At 34.1% G+C, this 26429-nt stretch overlaps 1 protein-coding gene across 8 annotated transcripts in view; it reads right to left on the reverse strand.

The window, feature by feature from the left end:
- The window catches only part of LOC149556326 (uncharacterized), a 205906-nt gene that overhangs the window by 163365 nt on the left and 16112 nt on the right, over nucleotides 1–26429 (reverse strand). For all 8 annotated transcript variants that reach the window (XM_089830577.1, XM_089830579.1, XM_089830583.1 and 5 more), the window contains one exon: nucleotides 19276–19410. In XM_089830577.1, the coding sequence (XP_089686703.1) occupies nucleotides 19276–19366 (91 nt within the window). In that variant the 5' untranslated portion in view covers nucleotides 19367–19410. The remainder of the gene's footprint in view (nucleotides 1–19275; nucleotides 19411–26429) is intronic.

Genomic DNA, 26429 nt, shown 5'->3' on the forward strand with positions numbered 1-26429 from the left:
GCAGTAAAGGCACAGAGAAAATACGGTTCAGATTTACAATAATGTAGCTTTTACAAGACTCCAAATGCAAGAATGCAGTTATGTGGCTGCATCTACCCAAGAGAACTACTGACACTATCTCAATCCAACCCTGAAAGGTGGAATTAAGCTTGGATATTTTCAGTTGTTCTTGGAAACTACTTCTCATTCCAAACCAGAAAGTCACATATTTCCCATTTAAAACACTACAAAGAAACCCAGGAAAAGTCCTAAGAAAATCATAATTTTTCTATATAAAACACTAAATAGATACCAACAAAATAGTTGTACGAATGTTAACATAAAAAAAACTACATAGACACGAAAAATTCTTCACTTAAAAATTGATATTGTAGATCAGATTTTACCTTTTATCATCCATTGGATGAAAAATGTTTGTAACCTTGTACTGCAAGACAACAGCATTAACCTGCATGAATAGACTTTGCAAATGTGGCAAATGTAGTAAGGGGTGAGAAGGCACAACTTTGTTGATAGATTCTAAAAATTACTGGACAAGACTGATCATGAAGCATATTGGGCATATACGAATGCAGAAGTAGAAGAGGGCTGCTAAAAATTTAGGTAATGCACTAAGAGGATCCATACCCGTCCGTGAAACTTGGGGTAACCTTGACTTAATTTGCTTATTTGCTTCTCTTATGCAATAGGCTGCAGAAATTAATGTAAAGCAGAAAAATGGTTTTTGAGACAGCTATAATTTTCTATCGGGTCTCTTGGTCCAACACTTACATGCTCATGGGCATGTCTACAATTCTTATAAATTGGAGTGCACACCACTTTTAAGCTACTATCAACATGCGACCTTTCCAATCCCCCAAAACAGTGGTATAGTAACTACTTATGCTATGTGTGTGACCAAATTTACTTCTGCTTGCTGTTGTACACAAAAATATGCTTGCAATTTAACATTAAGTTTTTATGGTTGAATTGCTGAAACAGTTGCATGGAAAGAAATTAAGTAAAAAACAGAAAAAAAAAAAAAAAAAGAGAAACCAAGACAAGATTTTACTTTTCAGTAATCCAATGCGGGAATGCTTAAGATGAGTGGTGTTGTGCTTCCTCATCTCCATCATCATTGTATGATATTGCACACCAATTATTCAATTGAACTTCTAAATGTGTTATGAGCCCTTTCAAGAGAAAAGCTTGAAGGTGCAGCTAGAGAAATTAAATTTAGCGAGCAATGAGTTTTTTTTCAAAGTTTAAAGAAAAAAATTTGAAAATATACTTTTATTATTTTTTCTAATTTCAGTTTGTACTTATTACAATGTAATTGGTAAAATACTTGATTTTTAAAATCAGAGACCGAGAGGTCAATATATACAAAACAATTGAACGATGTTTCCTTAGGAAACAATCGTAAAGAATAGAAACATTCTATTCTAGCTAAAAGAAAGCTAAAGAAAGCTAACAGATAACATGACTCTAGTGTTTAGATGTCATGGCATGTTCCCACTCTGGAATTCCTTTAGCCTTGGAATATGTTTAAGGTTCAAATGCACTATGAATGTTGGCCATGAGAGCAAAGTTAACAGATTTTGTAGATTTGCTCTTTTTTCCGAACAATTCAACCATCAATGAGCTCATCATCATGAAGATCACCAAGTGTCTTAGCCCACCACTTAGTCTAGAAAGGAGAGTGACCAACATTAGTATCAAGAGATGCTCTATGAACAGGTTCCTCAGTTGAAGAATCTGTATCAAACTCAGGTGAAGCATCTACAAATCTGGGTGATTCTGGAGGAGAAGCTGGTGGTGTCTATACAAGGATCACTGGTATAACAGGAGCTGCAAGAGCTACTAGAGCCCTCCCATCAGGTGGACCTAATGGAAGCTTAACTCCCGAATCATGTGCCTTCATAGGCTTGTCTGTTGGATTCGGAACAGGACAAACATGCATGAATGGTCCTTGTTGCTCATTAAAGACTACATTACAACTATATAGGAGACGAGATGTCTCATTGTCGATCAAGCGGTAGGCTTTGTGAAGACTACTGTATCTAGCAAGCATGAGTTTCTGACTCTTGGCATCCAACTTGTTGCATGACACATCAAGGATCCAAACAAAAGCAAGAGAGCCAAAAACCTTCAAGTGATTGATTCTGGGCTTGCGACATGATCAAGCCTCTTCCAAAGTCTACCTTTGACAGCCACTGTGGGTGACCGGTTCAAAAATAAACTGCAGTGTTAACTGTTTCTGCCCAGATCTTCTTCAGAACATGTCTGTGTTTAAGCATGGATCGAGTCATCTCGGTGATTGTTATGTTCCGACATTGAACTACATTGTTTTGTTGTGGTGTGTGGGGTGTGGTTAACTGCTATGTGATACCATGAGTATCCAAGAAGAAAGAGAATGCATTAGAACAAGATTCCCCCCCATTGTCTGATCTAAGAGTAATAATAGATTTCCTAGACTCTTTTTGAACTAAAGGTTTAAACTTATGAAATTTAGGAAATGCATCTGATTTCTTTTTAAGAGAATATAAACACATTTTTCTACTTAAATCATCAACAAACAACAGAAAATACCTGGACCCAAGAATGGGAGTGGCCATAGCGCCACAGTTATCGCCATGAACAAGTTGAGGTACCTGAGAAGCTCGTCATGAATCGTCACTAGTGAAAGGTGTGCGATGTTGCTTCCCAGCATGGCATGCATCACAAACTCCAAGTTGTTGAGTCTGAAGCTCTTCATGAGCAAGCTAAGAGAGATAATGCACATTTAAGTACCCATATCATTGATAACAAAGTGTATTAACGAAAGGTCGTCGAGCAGCCATAGCTAAGTCCCGAGAATCACCAGAATCAGTAAGTCGAAAAAGACCATGATCCTCAAGACCCACTACAACAATAGACTAAGTCGCCCTATTAGTGATGGTACACTGATGTGAACTAAAGGTGACATCCAAGTGTGGAGAATGTCACAGCAATTTACTGACTGAGAATAAATTTAGTTCCATCCCTCGAATGTAGTATACACCAAGAAAAAGTAGATTCCTCCCAACAGACTGATTCTAAATGTTGCCTTTGCCAACAACAGTGTACTCTTTCTCTGCCACCAAAAACAAAAACATTTGAGTAAGGCTGGTAGTTAGTGAACCAGTCTTTGCAGTGGGTGAAATGATGAGAGGCACCTGAATTAGTGTACTAGGTAGACGACTTCACATGATCTGCAGGTCTTTTAGCCATGAAGGCGTAAAAGGCAGATTTTGTCTACTCAGTGTTCTTTGCACTATTTGCTTTGGGCTATGAACCTAATTGCTTAGATTGGGCAGCTAAGCGTTTCCGACATTCAACCTTCATGTGACCAAACTTGTGGCAATAGTTGCATTGAATGTTCTTCTTTCGAGAGCCTTTTGAAGCTAGAGCAGAGGACTTCTACTGAGAAGACTGTTGATACTTGCCTTTATCCTTCTGAAAGGATTTAGCAACAAAGGCTTGATTTATGGAGGTGGAGCTAGAACTACTACCTAACTATTGTTTCCACCAATCTCACTGAAGCAAGAGTGTGCAAAGATCTATGAATTTCAAAATCAATGCTTGAAGAAGTGATGTTGAGAGTCTCAATAAAATGCTCATAGAACTTGGGTAAACTCCTAAGAGTGATGACCACAATGCCCTATTTCTCCACCTTGCAACCAATGACAAATAACTAATCACGAATTTCCTAAATCCTATTCAGTAAGCCTAGAGCGATGTTCGCTCATCCATGATAATAGAAAACATAATGTTCTTCAAAAAGAAAGCTTTGCTTTTGTCAAAAGTCTCATGAAGATTCTTGAGATGTGCCCATATCTCGATAGTTGTCTTGCCGAATTGAATTTGAGAGAGTTAATCATCAGCTACGGATAATTTGAGAAGCATCACCACCTCTCGATTATTCAGATCCCATGTATCCTAATCAGTACCACGGGCAGTCGGACACTATCTAACACCCAGAACAATCTGATCAATATTTTGATATTCAAAAATTGCTATTGTCCACTGCTTCCAAGTGCCATGATTCCGACAATTGAATTTTGAATTGCTCTCGAGCAAAATATTAGTCAGAGATGTCATAGCACATTTTTCAACGAAAAACCATGAAAATCTATGAAGGCATCTACTTCGAGGCAAAAAAATCAAAGACCCAGAAAAATTGAAAGAGTACCCAAAAGAGAGCTCGAAAAACCCAAAAAGAATATGTTGTTGGTTTCTGATGCCGCTAGCTTTAAAATTGAGGCACCTAAAAATATCTGTTGACAACCCAATTGAGCTCTCGAAAAACCCACCAAGAATCCATGATCAAAAGAAAAAATTCGAGCCCAAAAATTAGGGTTTCGAACATAATCATCCTGGGATAAAAAAAGCTTGAAATCAATGGCAAATCTACAACAAAACAACACAATTTCTAAGCGTGAATCTATTACTGAGGGTTTTAAGAAACCCAAGGTGTCACTCCCAACCATAGATGTGTAGAAAAAATGGACAAAAATGCCCAAAAAACAATCACATTTTTTCAATAACGGCCAGGAAAAAAAGTGTGAATATTGATGATCAATATTCTCAAACCCTAGTTCGAAGCAAATAATTCTGAAAAATAATTTCAAAAATAGGGTTTGATAATTTCAGAAAAGAAATTATGATTTTGAAAAAAATTAAAGAAGTGGTTATAATACCATATTACAATGTAATTGGTAAAACACTTGCTTGTTATTAACAAAGACCAAGAGGTCAATATATACAAAAGAATTGAAAAATGTTTCTTTAGGAAGTAGTAGTAAAGAATAGAAACATTCTATTCTAGCTAAAAGAAAAGTAAAGAAAGCTAACAAATAACTACATACTAACTAATATTACAAAAATTCTAATATTTACAATAGATTACAAATAGATAACCATTAACTAATAATAGAAGTTTATCTATCATTGTAATAGTAGTGGCTCTTCTTTTTACAAAACAACATGGGGTATAAAAGTGAGAATAGAGAGCATGGAATGGGAAAAAAGTATATTGAGAATCTTAGCCTCCACTAGAGGTTCATCAAAGTGTAGCTGTGTTGTGAGTAAAGTACAACAACCACAAAGCCCATTTGAGTGCCCTTTCATCATCTTAAAACCTTATGAAAAGGAGCATTTTAATTCTAATAAGATCTCTTCTCCAATTGATTAAAAAATTCTGAACAAAAACAAAAAAATATTCAAGGAGTAATTGGGTGTGGTTGTGTCATATTTGCAAGACAAATTCTAGAGTGAGCTACACTAAGGTATACACTCATCTCTTGGATTTAGAGAATTTGAGGTTAAAGTGTGTCCAAATATAAAGCAGGATGAGAATGTCAAGGTTAATAGTTGCATATGGAAGCATAAGCAAGGTCTAAGGATGTGTCAATGCCAACACAGTCTACACAATCAACTATGCCTATGCCATCCATGGTTGCTTGCGGTATTGGTGACATTTCCACAAGACGAGAAATGCTAGTGCTAGTGAAAAGCTGAAGAGAATCAGAAGTGTGTTCAATATGCAAGCACAAGACAGTCTTCCATTGTCAATTGTTTTAGGCCTATCTCTACCCATTTTATTCAGCACGTTCTAGTTATCTAACCAAACGTTCAAAGATGCAATTTATGTTGATCTCTCAATCACTCCGTGAAGAACATAAACTACACACTACCCTCCTTGAGAAGAAATATTCTAAATGAATTTAACATGAGATATAATTGGATTAGGGCAAGCTGCTCTATTCTCATTGATGGGTGAACCTATATTAGACATTAGTTGCAGTCAGCAAACAATGTCTAGCATTATGTTCATTAATATGGGTTATCCAACTATGTATTAATTGTTCATAAGCTAAGTTACTGGTTCAGGTTCAGTTCCAAATGCAAAGTTTGAGAACCGGTTCACAAGTTCATCAAAATTTTGGAAAGGGGTTTGGGTTCGTTTGGGTTCGTTAGTACAAAAACATGTAAAAATTATTATATATATATATATATATATAAACATATTTATGGAGTATGAGTTAAAATCAGAATGTAGCACAGTAGCATAAACACATTTAAACAACAAAAACACTATAAACTTGTAATCATAGTGATCATACCATCATATAGTTCAACATCAAAGATTCAAAACATTAAAAATAAATCATTGCATCAAGTTCAAGTATCATTGTTTCACGTTCATTGTTCAATTAATGGAATAAAAATCTATCAATATTCTAAGTTTTTCAATATTCTTCAATAGAAATACTAGAGGATGGGGTTTGCATAACCATTATGCTCTAGATCCGCACAAACCTTCAAGTGAGAGAACAAAAAAATTATAGAGTAAATTTACTCATCCATAGAAATGTGAACATTACTGAATTTCCTTTGCACTCTAATGTGTCTCTATTGGCTATCATGACTTCGAAGCAAGTTGTAGATGCCACAAAATCATTAAATTTTGCAAAAAACTCTGATTTTCACAATCCATAGGGCCAAGCAAACAAGCGGGTTCAAACTTGGTTCAATTTTCCCGACTTAGTCCGCTAGGTTTCCAACTAGTTTCGAACCCAATCAAACCCAAAGTAAGAAAAACAGCACCTTGCCCAAACTAGAGTTTGAACTTCTGCTGGTCTGAGGGGGGAGGGACGAACCATGGTAACTTAGTTCATAAGTAATGTCCTTGCTACTAGGGTTAACTTGGGATGAGTAAAACCTACAAAAGAAATGTCAGAATTAAACAATAACAAGTTTAAAGATAATATTTACCACAACTCTAACCGAAACCTTAAGAACTTCTCCAAATCAGATTTCCTAACCCTTCGTTATTCCACTGTCTTCTTTAGGGTGCACCCCCTAAGGTTTCTTCTTGAAAGGGACATTCCCTATCCAAGGCCTTATCACATATGCATATGTTGACTCATCAAATTTTCTAACCATTGTATTAATTTTCGTCATGTCGGTCAGATGGAGACGATTCTCACATATCGATATTATAGAGATTATATCCATCTAGTTGGCATTGGCCAAACGGGAATTATGCCCATCTCTAATACCAGCACTAAATATTTATCTCATTTGTGTCAGCCAAATGGCAATTTCACCCATCTATGATACTGACACCAAAGAGTTTAAGGTCACTCTCTTCCCTTCATAAGGTACTCTATTAATCTCTTCATGAAATGTTAAATAACTTCAATGAATATAACACCATCTATATTTATCCTTTTTAGAAATTATATAATATTCTACGTACATATGCAATTATATATATAACATACCATATACACATGCCTTTATGATGCCTTTACCACCTTTTAGAGCTCCCTTGTTTCTCACATTATAGATATGCCAAGAGGTGTGCAATTATATATCTTTTGTCATCTTATTCTATTTTCTCCTTTGGATATAATTCTCCTTTTTTCTTATTCAATGGTTGATTTATTTATTTTATTTTATTTATCATCTATGTCTTTCCGAAAAATCACAATCTTTTCAAAAAGTCACAACACCTCATATTAACAACCTTTTTGAAAAGTCACAACCATTTATTATTAACACCCTTTTGAAAAGTCACATCCTTCCGACATTGATGCCTTTTGAAAAAGTTTCTTCCTTAATTTTTTCTCATTACTTTCCTCTTCCATTAACTTTAACACCTATTTTATATTGTATTTTGAAGGAATCGCAACTCTTTATTAAATCTCTTTACCTTTCATTACAATTAGTTGATTTATAATATTTTATGTTTATTACCATTTATTATTATTAGAAAGGTAACATACTTTTTATAATATTGTTTCTTGTAGTAAATTGTATTGATAAGTAGAAGATATTTTCCACAAGTCAAATTGTGATATTGCTATCAGGATTTAACTGTGTAGTCAAACTCATTGACCCATGTTTCATGAGTAGAGATCCACACAAATCCATCTCTCATGATAATAAATGGAACAATTAGCACTCATTGGATCTAGGTGATGCTCACAGAGGTGAAGCATCAAGACTTCCTAGGAGGTCACCCATCCCAGTACTACTCTAGCTTGAGTGCGCTTAACTATAGAGTTTCCTCCATGGTTAAACCCACTATACTTGCAACTGCATTTGTAATTTTATTATTATTTAATTCTTATTTATTTTTAAATCTTATTTTAAATGTCATTTTATTAAATAATAGTTCATATCATATGTTATATTATAATATTTATATTTTATTATTATTTCTTATTTTTTATATTTTAATATACTATTTTATTATCATTATTTATTTAATAATCTTCTCTTATTTAGTTATTATTAAAATTCTATCTTAAATTGGGGACATAACATCATATTAAGCGTTTGTTAGCTTTGGGTAGTTATAAGCATTGGTCAGTAGATGGTTATGCTCCTCTTGCCAACCATCAAGCCCTTTAAATATATTGAGTATCGATAAGGAAAGGAATGTGATCTAGTCAAATCCACTCTTATCCCTCATTGACCATCTCTAGTCTTCTTCTTAAATAAATTCATACCTATTTAATTCTTATTTTTTATATTTTAATATACTATTTTATTATCATTATTTATTTAATAATCTTCTCTTATTTAGTTATTATTAAAATTCTATCTTAAATTGGGGACATAACATCATATTAAGTGTTTGTTAGCTTTGGGTAGTTATAAGCATTGGTCAGTAGATGGTTATGCTCCTCTTGCCAACCATCAAGCCCTTTAAATATATTGAGTATCGATAAGGAAAGGAATGTGATCTAGTCGAATCCACTCTTATCCCTCATTGACCATCTCTAGTCTTCTTCTTAAATAAATTCATATATGAATGTAGACCTATTTAATTCTTGTATCTAGGTATGGATGTTCATCTTTATTAGTTAATGTATTTAGTTTATCAAATAAAGGGATATGATCAAGTTGAATCAACTCATGTCCGTCACTAACCATCTATAGTCTTCTTCTGAAATAATTTCATGTATGAATATAGACTTATTTTACTTTTGCATCTAGGTATGCATTGTCATCTCTATTATTAGTTAAAGTATTTAGTTTATCAAATATAGTAACAAACATTTGACATTGTTTCCTTAAAACAAATTGGGTGAGATTTGAGTGGTTCATGCCATTAAACCACAATAAAGACAAGAAGAGGCCACAAAATCACCAATACCATAAGATTAAGCAATCTTTTTGAGGATCATTGAGCAAAGGGAACGAAGAAGAAGATTAAGAGAAACACTTGAGGAAAACATAATCAGATGATTCCAAAGTCAAATCCCTTTCCCAAGAAAGTAGTAAAGTTGAGGAGTCAAGGCAACCTTCTCTAGACAAGGAAAGTTGAGAGACAAAGTCATTAATTCACAGAATTATACAAGTGGCGTTCAAGGCATTGGAGGGTTGTCAATGAAGCATAAGTTGAACCAAGGGTGTATAAAAGAAAATTTGAAAGTGAAACATTTCACAAAAGGTTTAAGCCAAAAAAAAGTTAAGGATTCTTACATTTCCGAGAGTGCGAGTATAGCACCCAAATATCCGAACTAAAACTCTAAACAAGCAAATTCTCGGTGCTAGGTTTGCATAGAATAGAACAAGCCCTAGTGGAGAAAAGTAAAAGTTGCCCGAGTTTACAAGCAATGGATCTAAGAATCTAGTCAAGCATTGTAATGTAGGAGCAGATAGTTAACTCCTCAACACCCCCCACGAACCTTGCAAGCCCAGAATAACTTCCAAGAGAAATTAGCAAGCATAGCTTGCTTGACCATGCATGCAAGAATCGATAAGAAATAGTCCATGAGAGACCTTGCTTTTAAAAGTAAAGTGAAAGGTGGGATTAAACAAGATTGTAACATGAACTACACACTACCCTCTTTGAGATAAGATTAGATCATGTACAACGAAACAATCTTCTAGGAGGCCATCTAGGACCTAACTAAGCTTTCGTCATGTAAATGTCCCCCCAGAAGGAACTAGCAAAACCACTAGGTCAAAGATCTTACTAGGTCCAACACCTTATTCACTCTAAAAAAAACCATTAAGTGCAACTTAGGGAGTAGAATTTTATGCAAAGATGCGAGACTATTATGATGATTATGGGATCCCCAAGCTAGGCAATGTTAAGTACCATGCACAATAAAAATTAAATCTCCAACAAAAGGAGAAAGTCTAGTGGGACAAAACCACTAAAAGAGAGAAACAAAACAAAAAATAGAGGATGGCGTACGAAGGACTCAATAATGCCTCTCAAAGGACTACATCCATAATGAACACAGGAATGTATAATCTCCTGCAGAGATTGTGAGAGCTTCAAGACAAACATGATCAAATGCAGAAATGCTTCCCACTTGACTTAATACAAATGCAAAAACGCCTCCCATTTTGGATAGGAATTGGCGGGAAGTACAATCCCAATCTATGATGTCTTTGAAAACTACTCATGGATGAAGAAGATGTCACAAACCAATCAGGTACATGCCCAATCACAACAAAAGGTGAGGAACAAAGATTAACTAGCGACTGATTTTTAAAAAGCTTCAAAAACAAACATGAAGTGACAACAGGTGTGCCATGACTTTAATCCCCTTTCTAATGAAGAGCATTGATTAAGAAGTTGCTTGGCCGATATGAAATGAATTTAGAGATACAACGAGTTTGGTGAAAGAAGATGTGGAACTTAAAATATTGACATGGCAATATATTTCTACATGATAGGTGCCAATACATGTGTAATACTTTAAATATGAGTTAAAAACTCTTAAGAATATATCATAGACAAGTACAAGCAGAATTTATGCTATTTGTGACTCTATAATAATATGGATTTTGCTAGTAGTTTATTGGTCATTTCAGTCTCCTTCACATTTCTTCTTGTTAGCACTAGAGAATAGAACCTCTAGAGGCCTTGCATGGGTTGGCCATGCATTTTAGAACACACTTAAGTATATGATTGTGATGTCCCCATTTAGAGTTCCGTAATAAATAATTTTAATAAATCCCAAAATATATTTATTTTATAAAATAACTAATAAATAATTATTATATATTAATCATTAAAATAAATAATTATCAATTAACAAAAATATAATCATTATAACTATAAGTAATAATTTAATTATATATCCGATCAAAAAAAAATTAATTATATACTTAATATAATATATATTTAATTAACAAAGTTAATTATTATTAATGAGTCATTATTGAATAACATGTCTATTCTCCATAATAAGATGCAGCCTTTCGGTGTCTACGATATTTAATGAATATTAAAATCATTCCTTTCATCATTAGACATTACTTTATATATATAAACTATTTTATGGATAGAATAGCATATTATATATACATCTGTTACTCATCATAAAGGAAGAGATAAGAAAATAGAAAAACATGTTACATTACTGACAAGCTTAGTGTGACAAATAATGATGTTGCAATGCATCTAAGAGTTGGATATTGAATTACAAAATATTAAATCTATATTCTATCCCGGATAAAGAATCAAATATGGTCTAATATATACATCATATAAATCTATTGATGAGAATAAATCAGAATTATATCAGTCACATTATACAAATGTATATTTATTCAAGACATATTACTATTTTAATTTGAGAAGGGAAGGTTGTGACGTGTAGTGCCTCTCCCATTTGACTTTTGTAAGTCGTCTTGATGGATGCAACCTTGCTGATCTTTTGTTGTGATGGATCATGATTGTGACCCTGAGTGGTCTACACCGTTGAGGTGTTTGGATTTATGTTTCTTTATCAGTTGCTTTGATTATGCTTTTCACTGATCTTTGAGATTATGATGTGATTTTTGGTTCACTGAGGTTTGTGCCAATGGTTACCAGGATCGATGTGGTATCATGAGGTTGTTCCGTGATTACCCTGAGATGTGTGCAGAGATTGCACTGTGTACTTTTTACCATGCTACACTGGACTAGGTTCCTGTAGCAGTGGTTAGTCATGTTTATGACTGTTTTTGCTTATGTGTTTTAAATGCCTTTTTAATGCAGAGTAATCAATCATTATTAAATTCTTAAGTAATTAGAATGGATTGTTCATGTTGATTTATTTGGTTATGTGCTGCAGGCATTTACCTTGTTATATTTTTGATTAGAGAGATATTTGTTACTCATGTGATGTTTTACATTTGAGATGACCTGAGGGTCGAATGTTACTCTTTGATTCCAGTATCATAGATAATAGACTACTATGCTGTTCAGTTAATCATATTGCATGATGATGCCATTTTGAGATGACAGTGTGTTTTATGATGTTATCTGGTTATTTGGTATTTGGACATACCTCTGATTTTGTTATGTGATGGATTTAATGCTATGGTTGTTTACTTCATTCTTGCGTTGCTATGCCTTTTGCGAACGTGAGTGATGTAAATAGATTATTTTAATATAATTAAATAAATGGTTAAATTAGGTGATTTAATACATTTATTGCTTCGGCTATGTTATTATATGCAATTGCACTTGATCGTGTTGTTTAGTGTGCAGGATTTATATCCCTGGCAGTGGCACATGGAGTTAGTGATTCAACCGTTCATATTTTACCAATGTCGCCTTTGTATGGTCGACGTATCCTTAATTAAATGTTTAATTTAAACCTTTCGGTGATTATTATATCCGAACTCATTTGCATTATGTGATTAGACCTGTAAGCGTGTCTGTGCATTTAGAGGTTCGCATTGTCGCGAAAGTTGTTAAGGTGATTTATGTGTTTTTGGGTTTTTGGGCTTTTTAATTGATTTATTTTAATTTCTGGCAGCTTTGCCATAGATGAATTCCTATTTATAGGAATAGCCTGTTTTCGTTTGGGTCGATTCGGAGTTTAACTAGATTGGCTGGTTAAATGCCCTAATCGATTATTCACCCGAAAAGTGAATAAATATCCAAAAAGGAATTTAATTCCTCACTTCTCACTTTTGAATTGGAAAGTTGGAGAGTAAAACCCAAAATCCTCTTCATGAGGATTTACTGTTTTGTTCGTTGTGGGAGCTACGGGCGTGGGATCATCGCGAGGTTGGGCTCGTTGGATCCAGCTCGGAGAAACCTTGGATTGCCGCGATTTCCAGCTACTTCTGCGGGATATTTATTTTATGGTTCAGATTCCCGTTTTGCCCTTTTGGCTGTGAGGTAGGGCTTTCCCGTTTTATTGGTTCTGCTCCGTTTCTGCTTCTGTTTTTGGTAGCCGTTTGTTTGGAGGCTGAGAACTAGTGTTCCCCTCCGTTTTTGTATGCTAGTTCTACCCGGTTGGGCGGGTATGAACGTTTCTCTGTTTTTTGAGATGAGGGTTTGGGATTTTACGCCGTTATGCTGGCCGTTTTTGCATACGGTGTCCGATTTCATTTATTTTTGGATTTTTGGGGTTTTTGAACCCAAAAGCCAAATGGGGTTTAATTTTGAAGTTTTTCAAATTTTTGGGGTTTTAACCTCGTTTTGCGTGCCGCCCTGTTTTCTCGGGTTTTCTTGGCACAATGTGGGTCGTGGACCTTGATGATCTGTTTGGATATCAGTCAGGCCACTTTAGCACTTTTATGTTGCATTGGGATGCGTGTTGCATCCGTACTCCCGACGTTGTGTTCGGTTGAGTGATTTTATATTTGTTATGTTTTTGTTGGACCTTTGCTTTTGTTTCGTGAACGCTAGGATTCGTGTAGAATCCATACTCTCGGATTGAGGCCGATTGAGTGAGTTCATGAAGTTTGGTCTTGTTACATCATTGGGATTCGTGTAGAATCCATACTCTCGGATTGAGGCCGATTGAGTGAGTTCATGATGTTTGGTCTTGTTACATCATTGGGATTCGTGTAGAATCCATACTCTCGGATTGAGGCCAGTTGAGTGATTTTATGATGTACGGTTTTTTTTGGCTTTGGGATTCGTGTAGAATCCATCCTTCCCGTGTTGCTTTCAGTTGGGTGTTTTCTTTGCATTGTGTTCTCATTCCTGTCCTTGTGTTATGATCTTCGTGATGGTGGTGCGCCACACACGAGTACGTACGCGTACATTTGTTGGGTGACTTGCGAGGCCCGATCTTCCGTGGATTTGCCGGAAGTTATGATCATTGGGGTTGGGATGGGAGTATGCATGCCCACGGGCACTTGTCGTAGGATGAGCATGGGTAGGGTAGGGTAGCATATGGAGGGGGCTTCTACCTCGCAGCCTGGTGATCATTGTGCCCAGAGGGTTGGCGAAGGAAGCTTTAATTAAGTGAAAATTAAATATAATGTGTGACTGGTAATAAAACTTAAGATAATAAAAGGTCTGGGGTGCAAGAGCCTTTCCGTTGAGGGATGTTGAATCTGCGCAAGTCCTAGCTTGGGCTTTTGATGCCAAGCGACTCTCCATGATGTTAGTCCCTACATAGTAGCCTATTGAGTGTCTGACCAGGACCTGTACTCCTTGCATTGTCTTAGGTTCTTGGTTGCAACCATCATACTGTCTGGCGTGAGTGTTAGCCATGGATGTTGTGTTTTACGTGTGTTTGTGGTTGGATCATTATCTCCATCAGCACGGCAGGTGTGGACCTACGGGTGCCACGTGGTTGGGAGGCATAGCTACCTTCACCACTGCTAGGGATCGGTGTACAGAGACGATCTTTTGTCCTAGTGCGACCGTTGCTGGATGTCTTCACTTGGTACTTCGGGTTCCGAAGTATGCTTTCTTGTGATTTATGCTTTCATTGGGATGCTTGTATATCATGTTTAGATGATGCTAGTTTACTTGACGCATTCCCTTATCATGATGTTTAGCATATGATTATATGACGTTATTTGATTTAGTAGTATATCTGTTGCTTACTGATGTTTAGCATGTGATAGGTGATGTTATCTATTGTAGGATTATCTTTATGCTTTACTACTAGCATGTTAGATTTCCTTATGCTTATATTGCTGCATGTTTTAGTAGTGACATCCCTATTACGACAGTACTGACGATCTGGTCGGTGGCTTGGGATGTTACGCGCGAGGGATGGCTAGGACCCACGATGGTCTTATGATGCTACTGACGGTTGGGAGGAACCGCGTACTTAGTTTGGTTGTTTTGTTCCTGAGATGTATTTATGTACATTGCGATGTTGCTTTTGTTCTCTGCGATGTTTATTTTCAGTGTGTTCTATGCTGCTGTAGTTTAGATGGTTGATGTTCTCCATTTTGTGTTGTTCTTGCACTCGAGTGTTCATTCCTTGAGCCTTTGTGGATCCGGTACTCCCTGGTGTGGAGGTTCTTTGCTCTATTTTGGTCCTTTTTGCTTCTGGGAGTGTTTTCGTGTTTCTATGGGCGACATTTGTTCAGCATGGTGCGACACTTTAAAAAGTATCGCACGCCCATGCAAACTATGTCGTACGACACTGTAAAGTATCGCACGGCTTCTTGAGAAATGTCGTACGACACTGGAAGAGTGTCGCACTCCTTCTTGAGAAATGTCGTACGATGCTGAAAAGTGTCGCATAAGTTGACGTATATTTAATTCCTTATACTTAAGATATATTTTAATATATGCGACAAATCGTTTGAGATAGGTTTCAGACCTCTCAGAGATAAGTTATGGATTCTAGGAGATTTCAGGGCTTCAGAAATCCAGACTTAGCCAATTTTCAGGGCTTCAGGATTTCAGGCTTAGCCAAATTTCGGGATTCTGCATATTACCCCAGCTTGGTGTTTTGTTGATGAGTGGTTGTTTCTTGTGCCCTCATCATGTGCGTTGTCGTTGTTGGCTTTGGTTGTGTGTGTCAGTTTGGTGGTGGCGTTTGGAGATTCGTTGGTTGCCAGGATGGTGGTGAAGTCTTCCGTTGCGATCGTTGTGATCCCTGTATGATGTTGTCATGTGCATTCATACTTGTAAAAAAAAAATATCTTGACTTGATTTGAATCCTTGTTTCCAAGGATCTCCGGGTGGGGCATTACATGACGTTACCAAGGACGGGCTCATATAACTCCAAGCAATGGATCATTCTCCCAAGATAGGGTAGGGGTCAGCAATCCAAAAGCCTCGAGGGAAAAACCTAAAATGGAATACTGACAAAGACCTATAAACTTTGAGGGAATCCATTGCAAGCTGGTATTTTGGCAACTTGGATAACACCTACACCACCCATCATTGAGCTGAATAGTAATATGATTGGATATGTGAGAATTAATAGATAATTTGTCCTGATTAAACTAATACAGTTAATGAATACCTTAGATTTAAATTATTGTATCTTAGTACATATAATGTAAGAATTTGAATTAAATATGTTATAATCGTGTCTAACCTAACGAGGGACATTACAAGTGGTAAAAGATAAAAAGGATAAAAAGTAGAACCATTCTAATGAAAATGAATCTAGACGTACATACACATATACTTGAAATTCTATCAATAAAGACTTGATCTACATATTATAAATGAATGAACCTAACAATATGTGTATTATGTGTTTACTTTGTGCATGTTTGTTATGTTCATGCATCAATGTGTATATTTTGTGCCTTCAATGTGTATGCTTTGTGTCTTCATAAATTAGAGTGTATGCTACGTGTCTTCACATATTCATGCATATGCTTTCAAACATATATTTTATTTGGTTGATTTAGAAAGCTCAACTCAAATATATGAATTTTCAGATTAATATCAAAGTTCCGCAACTACTCGCAGTGAAAGACTTGTAAAAGTTAACACTGCTTGAGGACAAGCAATTTTAGAGAGGGCAGGACTGTGATGTCACCATCCTAGAGTTTTGTAATAAACAATTTTAATAAATCGCAAAAGAAATATTTTATAAAATAAATAATAGAAAATAGATAATGATTAATATGTTGATCATTAAAATAAATAATTATCAATTAATAAAAATATAATCATAACAAATATTAACTTAATTATATATTTAATTAACAAAATTAATATTAATTAGTCATTATCAAATAACACGTATATTCTCCATAAGATGCAGTCTTTCAGTGTCTAGGATATTTAATATAGATTAAAATCATTCCTTTCATCACCACACATTTCTTATTTTTTTATACGTATCATATTGCTATTCTATGGAAGAATAGCAGATTATAAATACATTTATTACTCATCATAAAGGAAGAGATAAGAAAATAAATAAACTTGTTACATTGCTGACAAGCTTATTGTGACAGCAAATGATGTTGTAACGTATCTGAGGATTTGATACTAAATTACAAAATATTGTATCAGGCATAAAAGAATCAGTATATTGTCTTAAATATACATCATAAAAATCTATTACTAAGAATTATATCATAATCATATCAGTTATATTATACAGATGTATATTTATTCAAGACCTATCACTATTTCAATTTGAGAAGGGAAGGTTGTGATGTTACCGAGGGGCTTGTATAAATTCAAGCAATGGATCTTTGTCCCAAGATAGAGTAGGGATCAGTGCTCTGAAAGCCTTGAGGGCAAGACCAAGATGGTAAATGGACTTGGACCAGTACACTTTGAGGGAATCCATTGCAAGTTAGTATCTAGACAACTTGGATAACACCTACACCTTCCATCATTAAGCTGAAAAGTAATATGATTGGATATGTGAGAATTAATAGATAATTTGTCTTGATTAAACTAATATCTTTTATGAATACATTAGATGAAAATTATTTCATCTTAAACATACAATGTATGAATTGAGTTAAATATGTAACCATTATGTCTAACTTAACAGGGGACATTACAATGATTACTGAATTATTGGGGACAGAATTATCTGTTGTGACAAGGTAGGTCAGCATGATAAGCTGGATGGTTGATTCTACTGAGCTATTTATTCTTGTTGATGATCTGTTGTTTTTAAGCTTTTCTGTTTTATGAATTCACTAAAATTCATACAGGTTAGAGGGTGTAAGAAAATCATATCGGTACAAGGGCAGGAAGGTGCAAGAATTTCACTTATATAAAAAAAAATGGGAAGGTGCACAAATTCCACTTCATATGATTTAGCATCTGCTACTCAGACAAAAATAGTGTAATTAAAAAATGTGATATATACGTTGAAAGAGCTCAAATCTAAATAAGGTAGTTTTGCTGAAAATTATAGCTGTTATAGAGATCTTTATTTCTGGTATCGCTATATGTTGAAATTGAGAAAAGATTTATGATGATATTTCCAGGTGTGCATGATGTGGTCTTCAATGGGTGCTAGGTGTGACTAAATATTTGACATTCTATTATATGGAGAGACATGCAACATGTGAAGAGTCATGTGTTTGGAAATATGAAGAGACTTGTTTTTGGAAATTGAAGAAACCTTCGGTTGTAATATGAAGTCTCTCAATTCAATATATATGTGATTGCTTTGTGTGTCAATATATGGTATTCAATTGAGAGCATTGTACTTGAACAAAAGGGTTTTTCCAGGATAAGCTGTTGTGTCTGTTTGTGCCTATTTTTTATTCTACTGTTGTTTATCATTATTTCTGGATAAAACATTAACAAGTTTTAAAAGATTTGAACTCTACCTTAGCTTCCAGTAAATCATTGGATGTAGTACAATTGCTAAGGTATTCCTTGACTAGAAATAGATATTCTTCTGCTTGTCCATCTGATATTCTATTTTTTGGTGGATCCTGAATCTTTTAACTTTATCTACAATCAACCAAAATACGAAATCTGCCTCTACTTCTTGCTTATACCATTGCTAGCGAACAACTTGAGTTATATATCCAAATGATCCCTCTCAGTGGTTCTGAAAAGACTATGAAGCAGTTTCGATCCAGAAAAAAAGGCAGAAATAGATTCTGTCCAATGCTAATGGACTCCGGCTAATAATCATACTGTATAATTCAGATTGCATGGAGTTGTTACCCTTTCACGAATGAATGGTCTAATACTATAAAAAGGCATGCACACAAAGCAAGGAAGACCTCCAAAGAAAGGATACCCTGAGATTATTATGATTCATTTAAATTACTAATTTATTGCAGCAAATGGGAAAAATATATTTAACTATTTACAAAAAAAAGATACCCCCCCCCCAGATAGTATCATGAAAAGTACAAGATAAAAATACTGTATAAATTCAGATTGCATGTATTCATCATCCTTGCACATATTCATGATCAAGCACTATGAAAAGGCATGACACAAGGCAACAAAGACCTCCATCTTTGTTAAGATTATTATGACACCTTACTGATTTACTAAAGCAAATGGACAAAATATATTGAACTATAGAATGCAAGTTATTATTCCTCCTAATAAGATGTATCATAGAAATTGCAATATAAAATGCATACCTGACTCAGATAGTTTGTGTATATGCCTTGAAGATTTTGATGCAAACCGAGTTTTATGTGGCTTATTCTTCTGAAGTCGAGAGCCAGCCATTGTAGACTTACTCTTTCTGGACTTGAAAATTCAAATAATATCAGCTGGCACGAGAATGTGAATTAGAAGAGAGAACAATTATCTAAACATAAACAAGATTGTAAAACTTGCTTAACCAAAAGCAAAATATTAAATTCCTTTACAAAATGATGTAATTGTCTACAATAACTACATACTATGCATTTAAAATTTATTCGGTTTAGACTTAACCCTAGTTTCATCTTGATTACTTATCATGCATAAAGATAGCAGTTGCTAATTTTATTGATTATGTACGTAAAGAAGCTATTAATTTTATTGAATATGTAATAAACAGAAATTATTAACACAACAAAAATCTCATAACATTTATCTCACTTTGACATTTAAGAAATAAAAATCATAGCTATTGGTAAATATTAATTAATAATTACTGGACTTTAAACATACATTATATGAAAAGAATATGTATATCACCCTTGACATCACTAGATTCATCTTGATTAGTAATCATGCATGAAGACAGCTGTTCCTAATTTTATTGATTATGTACCTAAAACAGAAGCTTTTTATTTTATTGAATATGTAATAAATAGAAGCCATTAACACAACAAAGATCTCCTAAAATTTCAGACCATTTATCTGGCTTTGACATTTAAGAAATAAAAATCATAACTATTGATAAATAATTACTAGACGCTATATGAAAAGAATATGTATATCGCCTGTTGAAAAATTGAAAACTTGCCACATGTATGTGGTTGTTCCAACTGAACTGAAGATCAACATTCTGACTCACTTATTCTCGCCACATTAAGTGGTTGTTCTAACTAAACTGAAGTTCAAAATCTTGACTGATTTTTTTCTGGCTAGTTGTCATATAGACTTCCTCCACTACCGTACACTTGGAGGAATTTCCTTACCATGCATCTAGTTTACTGTTAGCTCAAAATCTATATAAGCATAGACATCGTACTCCGGTTATCATTGAATAATGAAGAATTTTCATCCTTAACTGTTGTAGCAGATCTTTCAATATTTATTTATGCTGATGTTAACTTTAGTTCTATTTTTCTACACAGCACTTGACATTCATTAAAAATTGGGATCATAACCATCGGTAAATAGACAAAAACCATTCAAAACTGAACAAGTGATACCAACAAATATATTAACACTCCTAACAACGAATCAGCCAGAAAGATCTATAACGAAGTTGTTTGACAATTAAGGACAGGAGGACTGCTATTTGTATCTATGAACTTACAAGACAATGACTTGGGTATTGATTTTGATGCGTAAATTTGAATGTTCTTCTGAAAGTAAGCACTGACTACTGACCCTAAATTATTAATTTTTACCACAAATTCCAGACCAATGAATTTTAGATTCTCAAGGTTATTAATCTATTGAACAATCTAATACCCTCTCATCTTACAGACTTGGAGACAGCTGTGTGCCCAACAAGTTCAATCTATAAGTTGAAGTTCAGAATATCATTGTTATTTTATGATAGAATTGAGTTATCCAAAACAAAATATTTGGATTTAATTTTTAAGTAACATGGATCGTTTCTGCAAATGTACTAACATGGCCATTGTTATTGATGGTTTCCAAATGCAGATTTGGATCTCGTATAAATATGAGGAGAGATGTCTCTTGCTCTTCAAAAGACATGTCCCCATAGTTGATCATCATTAGTTAATAAATAACTATATGTATAACTCACCTTTAAGCATATATGTAATATTAATATTAACCATATATGTAATATATAATGCATAATATATAATATATATTATATTACATACATTATATAAGATATTTATCTTAAAGATAATTTACCATCAACAAGGTATCTCATGATAAAATCAATCTGACAAAAGCTACAACCTTAACAACAAAGTCATGTACCATAGAGACATGACTCTACGTGGCCAAAGGCGACGTAGGGTCATTTCCCTACTTGATCACCGTCGGTGTATAAGCAAACATAATTAGTTTGCTTCTCAATCGACAATCATGTGGTGGTAAAACAAATACATTCAAGAACTCCATAACATAATAGTCTCTTCTGATTATAAGAGCCCGATTAGTTAAGTAAAGTCATTTGTAAATAAATGGATATATACATACATACATACATACATACATACATACATACATACATACATATCTATATATATATATATATATATACATATACATATACATATACATATACATATGTATATACATATACATATACATATACATATACATATGTATATATATATATATATATATATATATATATTCTTATCAATAATATGAGACATAAAACAATGTTCATATAAATCATTAATACAAATACTCAATGTAATGAGTATATCAATTCAACTGATGCTATACTTCAACATTCCCTCTTAGCAAGGAAGAAGCGACAAAAACATTTTATGAGATATCAATATCAAGGATACCTATACACAACATATTATCTAACTTTAACACTCTGAAATAGTGACTTGTCAAATAACTACAATCACAATATTATGAACACTATCATAACATATATTATGATCTCTAATTGTCCGAACAATATCTAGAGAAATCATAATGCTTTTGTTATCAACGACTTCCGGCATATCCGAAACAAAACTGTCATAACAACAGGCCTATCATTTGCAAGATCATCATCTTACAAAGATTACCTTCTATCTGTTCATTATCATGATTTCCAGCACTTTGGGACAACTACTTAATGAAGTCTATTATGATAATAGGTCTACCATTTATAAGATCATCATCTTATAATAGTTACCTTCTGTTTATATATATATATATATATCGATGAAAGATTGTCGCCTTTCATTACATATCATATGTGAAATAGTAACCACCATGAACCCAATCAAACAAAGGCTTTCACCTCATTCTCTCACAGAAAAAAGCATTGCAAAGAATTTCACTTAGAACTTCTCCTCATAGACAAGATATCATTAACAAAGGATTACACCCCAAAATTCTCCCTCTGAATAATGATCTTGGGAAGTCAGGTCGTCTAGTTACTCCAATAGAAACTCTCTTCACCCAAGGATGCCTTTCGAACTCCCTCTAAATCTAATATCAATCTTTTGATTTTTTGGCGGTAAGTCATTACTTTCTCACGATATACATAGAAGTAGGCCCATCAAAATCATGCAATCACACACATGTATTTTTAAACTCCCTCTGAGTACCAATCTTCTAAGCTCCTATGTTGCCTTCGAAGAAGTGTCATACTCCCTCTTAATGTAGAAGAATCTCATAATGTTAATCATCAAAGATACTTGCTTCAAGAGCCCCATTTTATCCATCTTGATCATCAAGGTCTTTAGAGCTACTATCATTAGATTGAGTCTGCACAATATTTGGTAGCGTGTATAAAGTACCAACTTTCTTTTCCTATAAGAACATCTTCAAAACAAATAATCCTATAGTATGTAAAGAATTACATATAAGAGAGAGACTACAAAGTGTAGATAAATATAAAAGATACGAATACTTATCTGCACATGAAGATTTAGAAATTGTCTGTTTAGATTATTTGAGAATGGAACATCTCCCCTCTAAATAAGGTTCAAGTGAGAATGGAACATTGACTATTATTCCCCCCACAATATAAAATTTCCACTCATTCTTATATTGTTGAAAAAATTTGTATCAAGTATGACAACTCCTTTCTAAGTTCCAACTTGCTCTTTTCATCGATTAAAGCTGCAAACATTCATTAAGCTTAATAGCAGAAGAGAACACAAACTTGTTCACAATGCGCCAACATCTTGATCGAGTATGATTGTGCCAGTTGAATGACTACACAACTCATACGTCAAGTTTCATTTATCAAAGAGAGACTAGTAGATAGTTTAATTAAAGTCACAACTTTCGTATAATGTACACAAGTGGTAGGCCCATTAAAATCATGTAGTTGCATGAATTACAGTCCTCTTGATTGTTACAATTTATTGATCATTAAAGATTCCACCACATCATGGTTTACTCCCTTTGAATCAATATGATTGAGATCATTGAAGGTTGATGAATATGTATCCTCTATCTGCTCCCTCTCTTTCAAAGTTGCAGCTGATATTAATCTCTCTCTTCCTATAATAACGTTCTCGGAAGAAAAGATCAAGGCAAATAATTCTTATAGTACATATAGAAATACAAATAATAGTGTTAGTATTTTAACTCATCTATAACAAAAATACTTAGTGATGTATAGAAGTCAAAATATAAATATTCTTCATCTTTACCTTGTATATTCTCACAATGAATCTTTTTTTTTTATGGTTGATAAACATTAGGTCGAATTATTTAATCTTTTATTACAAGTCTATTATAATAAAAAATAATAATTCTATATCACATTAATTGTTAATTCCATTTTATATATATATATATATATATATATATATATATTTTTTTTTTTTTTTTTTTTTTTTTTATAACAAATATTTCCTGTCTCCTCATATATATATATTATAAGGAGATAGGAAATATTTGTTATAAAGGAGATAGGGAATATTTGTTCTAGAATATATATATATATATATATATATATATATATATATATATATAATGGAATTAACAATTAATGTGATATAAAATTATTTTTTATTAAAATGGACTTGTAATAAAAGATTAAATAATTCGACATAATGTTTATCAACCATAAAAAATAAAATAAAATTCATTGTGAGAATCTACAAGGTAAAGATGAAGTATATTTATATTCTGACTTTTATACATCACTAAGTATTTTTGTTATGGCATGAGTTAAAATACTAACATTCTTATTTGTATTTCTATATGTACTATAAGAATTGTTTGCCTTGATCTTTTCCTCCGAGATTGTTATTACAAGAAGAGGGAGATTGAGATTTAGAAGGAATCGGACATTTGACATTTCATCAACTACAACTTTGAAAGAGAGGGAGCAAATAGAGGATACGGTTTCATCAACCTTCAATGATCTCAATCATATTGATTTAGAGGGAGTAAACCATGTTGTGGTGGAATCTTCAATGATCGATAAATTGTAACAATCAAGAGGACTATAATTCATGCAACTATGTGATTTTAATGGGCCTACCACTTGTGTACATCATAAAAAAGTTGTGACTTTAATTAAACTATCTACGAGTCTCTCTTTGATTAAAATCAATCCGACCTTAACAATAAAAAGTCATGTCCCATAGAGACATGACTCTATGTGGCCAAAGGCTGTGTAGGGTCATGTCCCTATTTGATCACCATCAGTGTATAAGCAAACACAATTAGTTTGCTTCTCAATCGACAATCATGTGGTGGTAAAACAATTACATTCAGGAACTCCATAACATAATAGTCTCCTCTGATTATAACAGCCCGATTAGTTAAATGTGTGTGTGTGTGTGTATCAATAATATGAGACATAAAACAATGTTCATATAAATCATGAATACAAATACTCAATATAATGAGTATATCACTTCAACGGATGCTATATTTCAACATTAATTGACTCCTGTCAAACCTTTTGAAATAAAACTACAATTTGTCCAGCAAGCACATCTGTTTGATATCCAAAAATCCTTCCAAAGAAGATAACTTGTAAGATCCCTATCCTGCTAAGAAAAGCCACGTCATCAAATGTGTGAGAATGCGGAATTCAAAGATGAATACAAGTAATTAAACTATAATCAGGATTTACAAGTAGTTATCCCTGTCATTAACCAAAATCAAAATAAACAATATTACTTATTTAAGAAATTAGAGTGTCATGAATGTATGATGTGTAGAATTCAATGATGTTGACCTACACATCATACATTAATGACACAACAATAAAATCCATATGATTGATTGTACAATATGCAAATGGATGCATCAATACATAATTATATCCTATCATTTGACTAATTACATCAATGACTAAGACATTTCATCACATGAAGACTTTCGAAACCAGATGCCTCAAACATACGTCCATCTGCAAGTCCTAGTCTCTGCAGCCATCGGACATCGTCCTTCTGCTATCTAAGAAGGGAGTGTGCCCCAAGCGCTTTTACCACACCAAACACGGAGTGTTTAGCTCCCCCAGGGTTCTTCCTAACATGAAGAACGCCCCAACCATGGCACAAGAAGTCTAGCAACTTAGAACAAGAGGTTCGGGTGGATTTGGTGCAGCCGTGAAACATACTACTTTCCACATATGTCTAAGTAACCTAATCACAAAATGTGGCAAGATAAAAAAACAATAACAACTGATGAAGGTACGCTCTAATACCACTGATGAAGGGCCACACCACCCTACCAACTCATAACCAAGAATGCAACAATATGAAGACAAAGAGAGATAAAATGCTTCCCAAGAAATTTTATTAAACTTGAAAATCCTTAGCAATTACAATAACCTTTCTGCAAGATCTCTCAAGATCCAATCCAAGCCCAAGCTAGTCCAGATCCACACTCTGGTAGAAACCTCCAAGATCTCAACTTGTGCTCGCAAGCCACCAAGCAACCTCCTTGTTTCTAAACCGCAATCACTAGCTCTTCTCCAACTTTATCCAAGATCCAAGCGTAAACTGCCTCACATTCAGCGCTCTGTCTACACTCACAACTCCACCATAATCCTGCTGTAAACTGCCTCACATTCAGCGCTCTGTCCGACTCAGGAAAACTCACTCTTCACTTCCTCCTTCTCTTTCACACCTTGAAGCCTTCCAAGCTTTCCAAGCTTCACCTTCCACAACTTTCACCTTTCCAAGCTTTCCTTCCAAAGCTTCTACTTCCCGAGCTTCTCCTTCTCGAGCTTCCACTTTTCAAGCTTGATTAGAAATGCTCATATGCCTTGCTTAAATAAGCACTTACCACCCAATGCATGACTTATCCACAACCTTCTAGAATTCCACCTACACAATATCCACAACCTTCTACAACTTCCATAACCTTCTACAATATCCACAACTTTCTACAATATTCATAACTTTCTAGAATTCTTCCCACACACCTCAATAAATGGAATGACAACCATTTATTTTTTATTTTTTCTATTATGCCACCTATGCACCTCGAAAATAGA

This window comes from Cupressus sempervirens, chromosome 5 (genome assembly GCF_028749045.1).
Source record: "Cupressus sempervirens isolate cs-2001-9-10 chromosome 5, ASM2874904v1, whole genome shotgun sequence".
In the NCBI taxonomy this organism is placed as follows: Eukaryota; Viridiplantae; Streptophyta; class Pinopsida; order Cupressales; family Cupressaceae; genus Cupressus; species Cupressus sempervirens.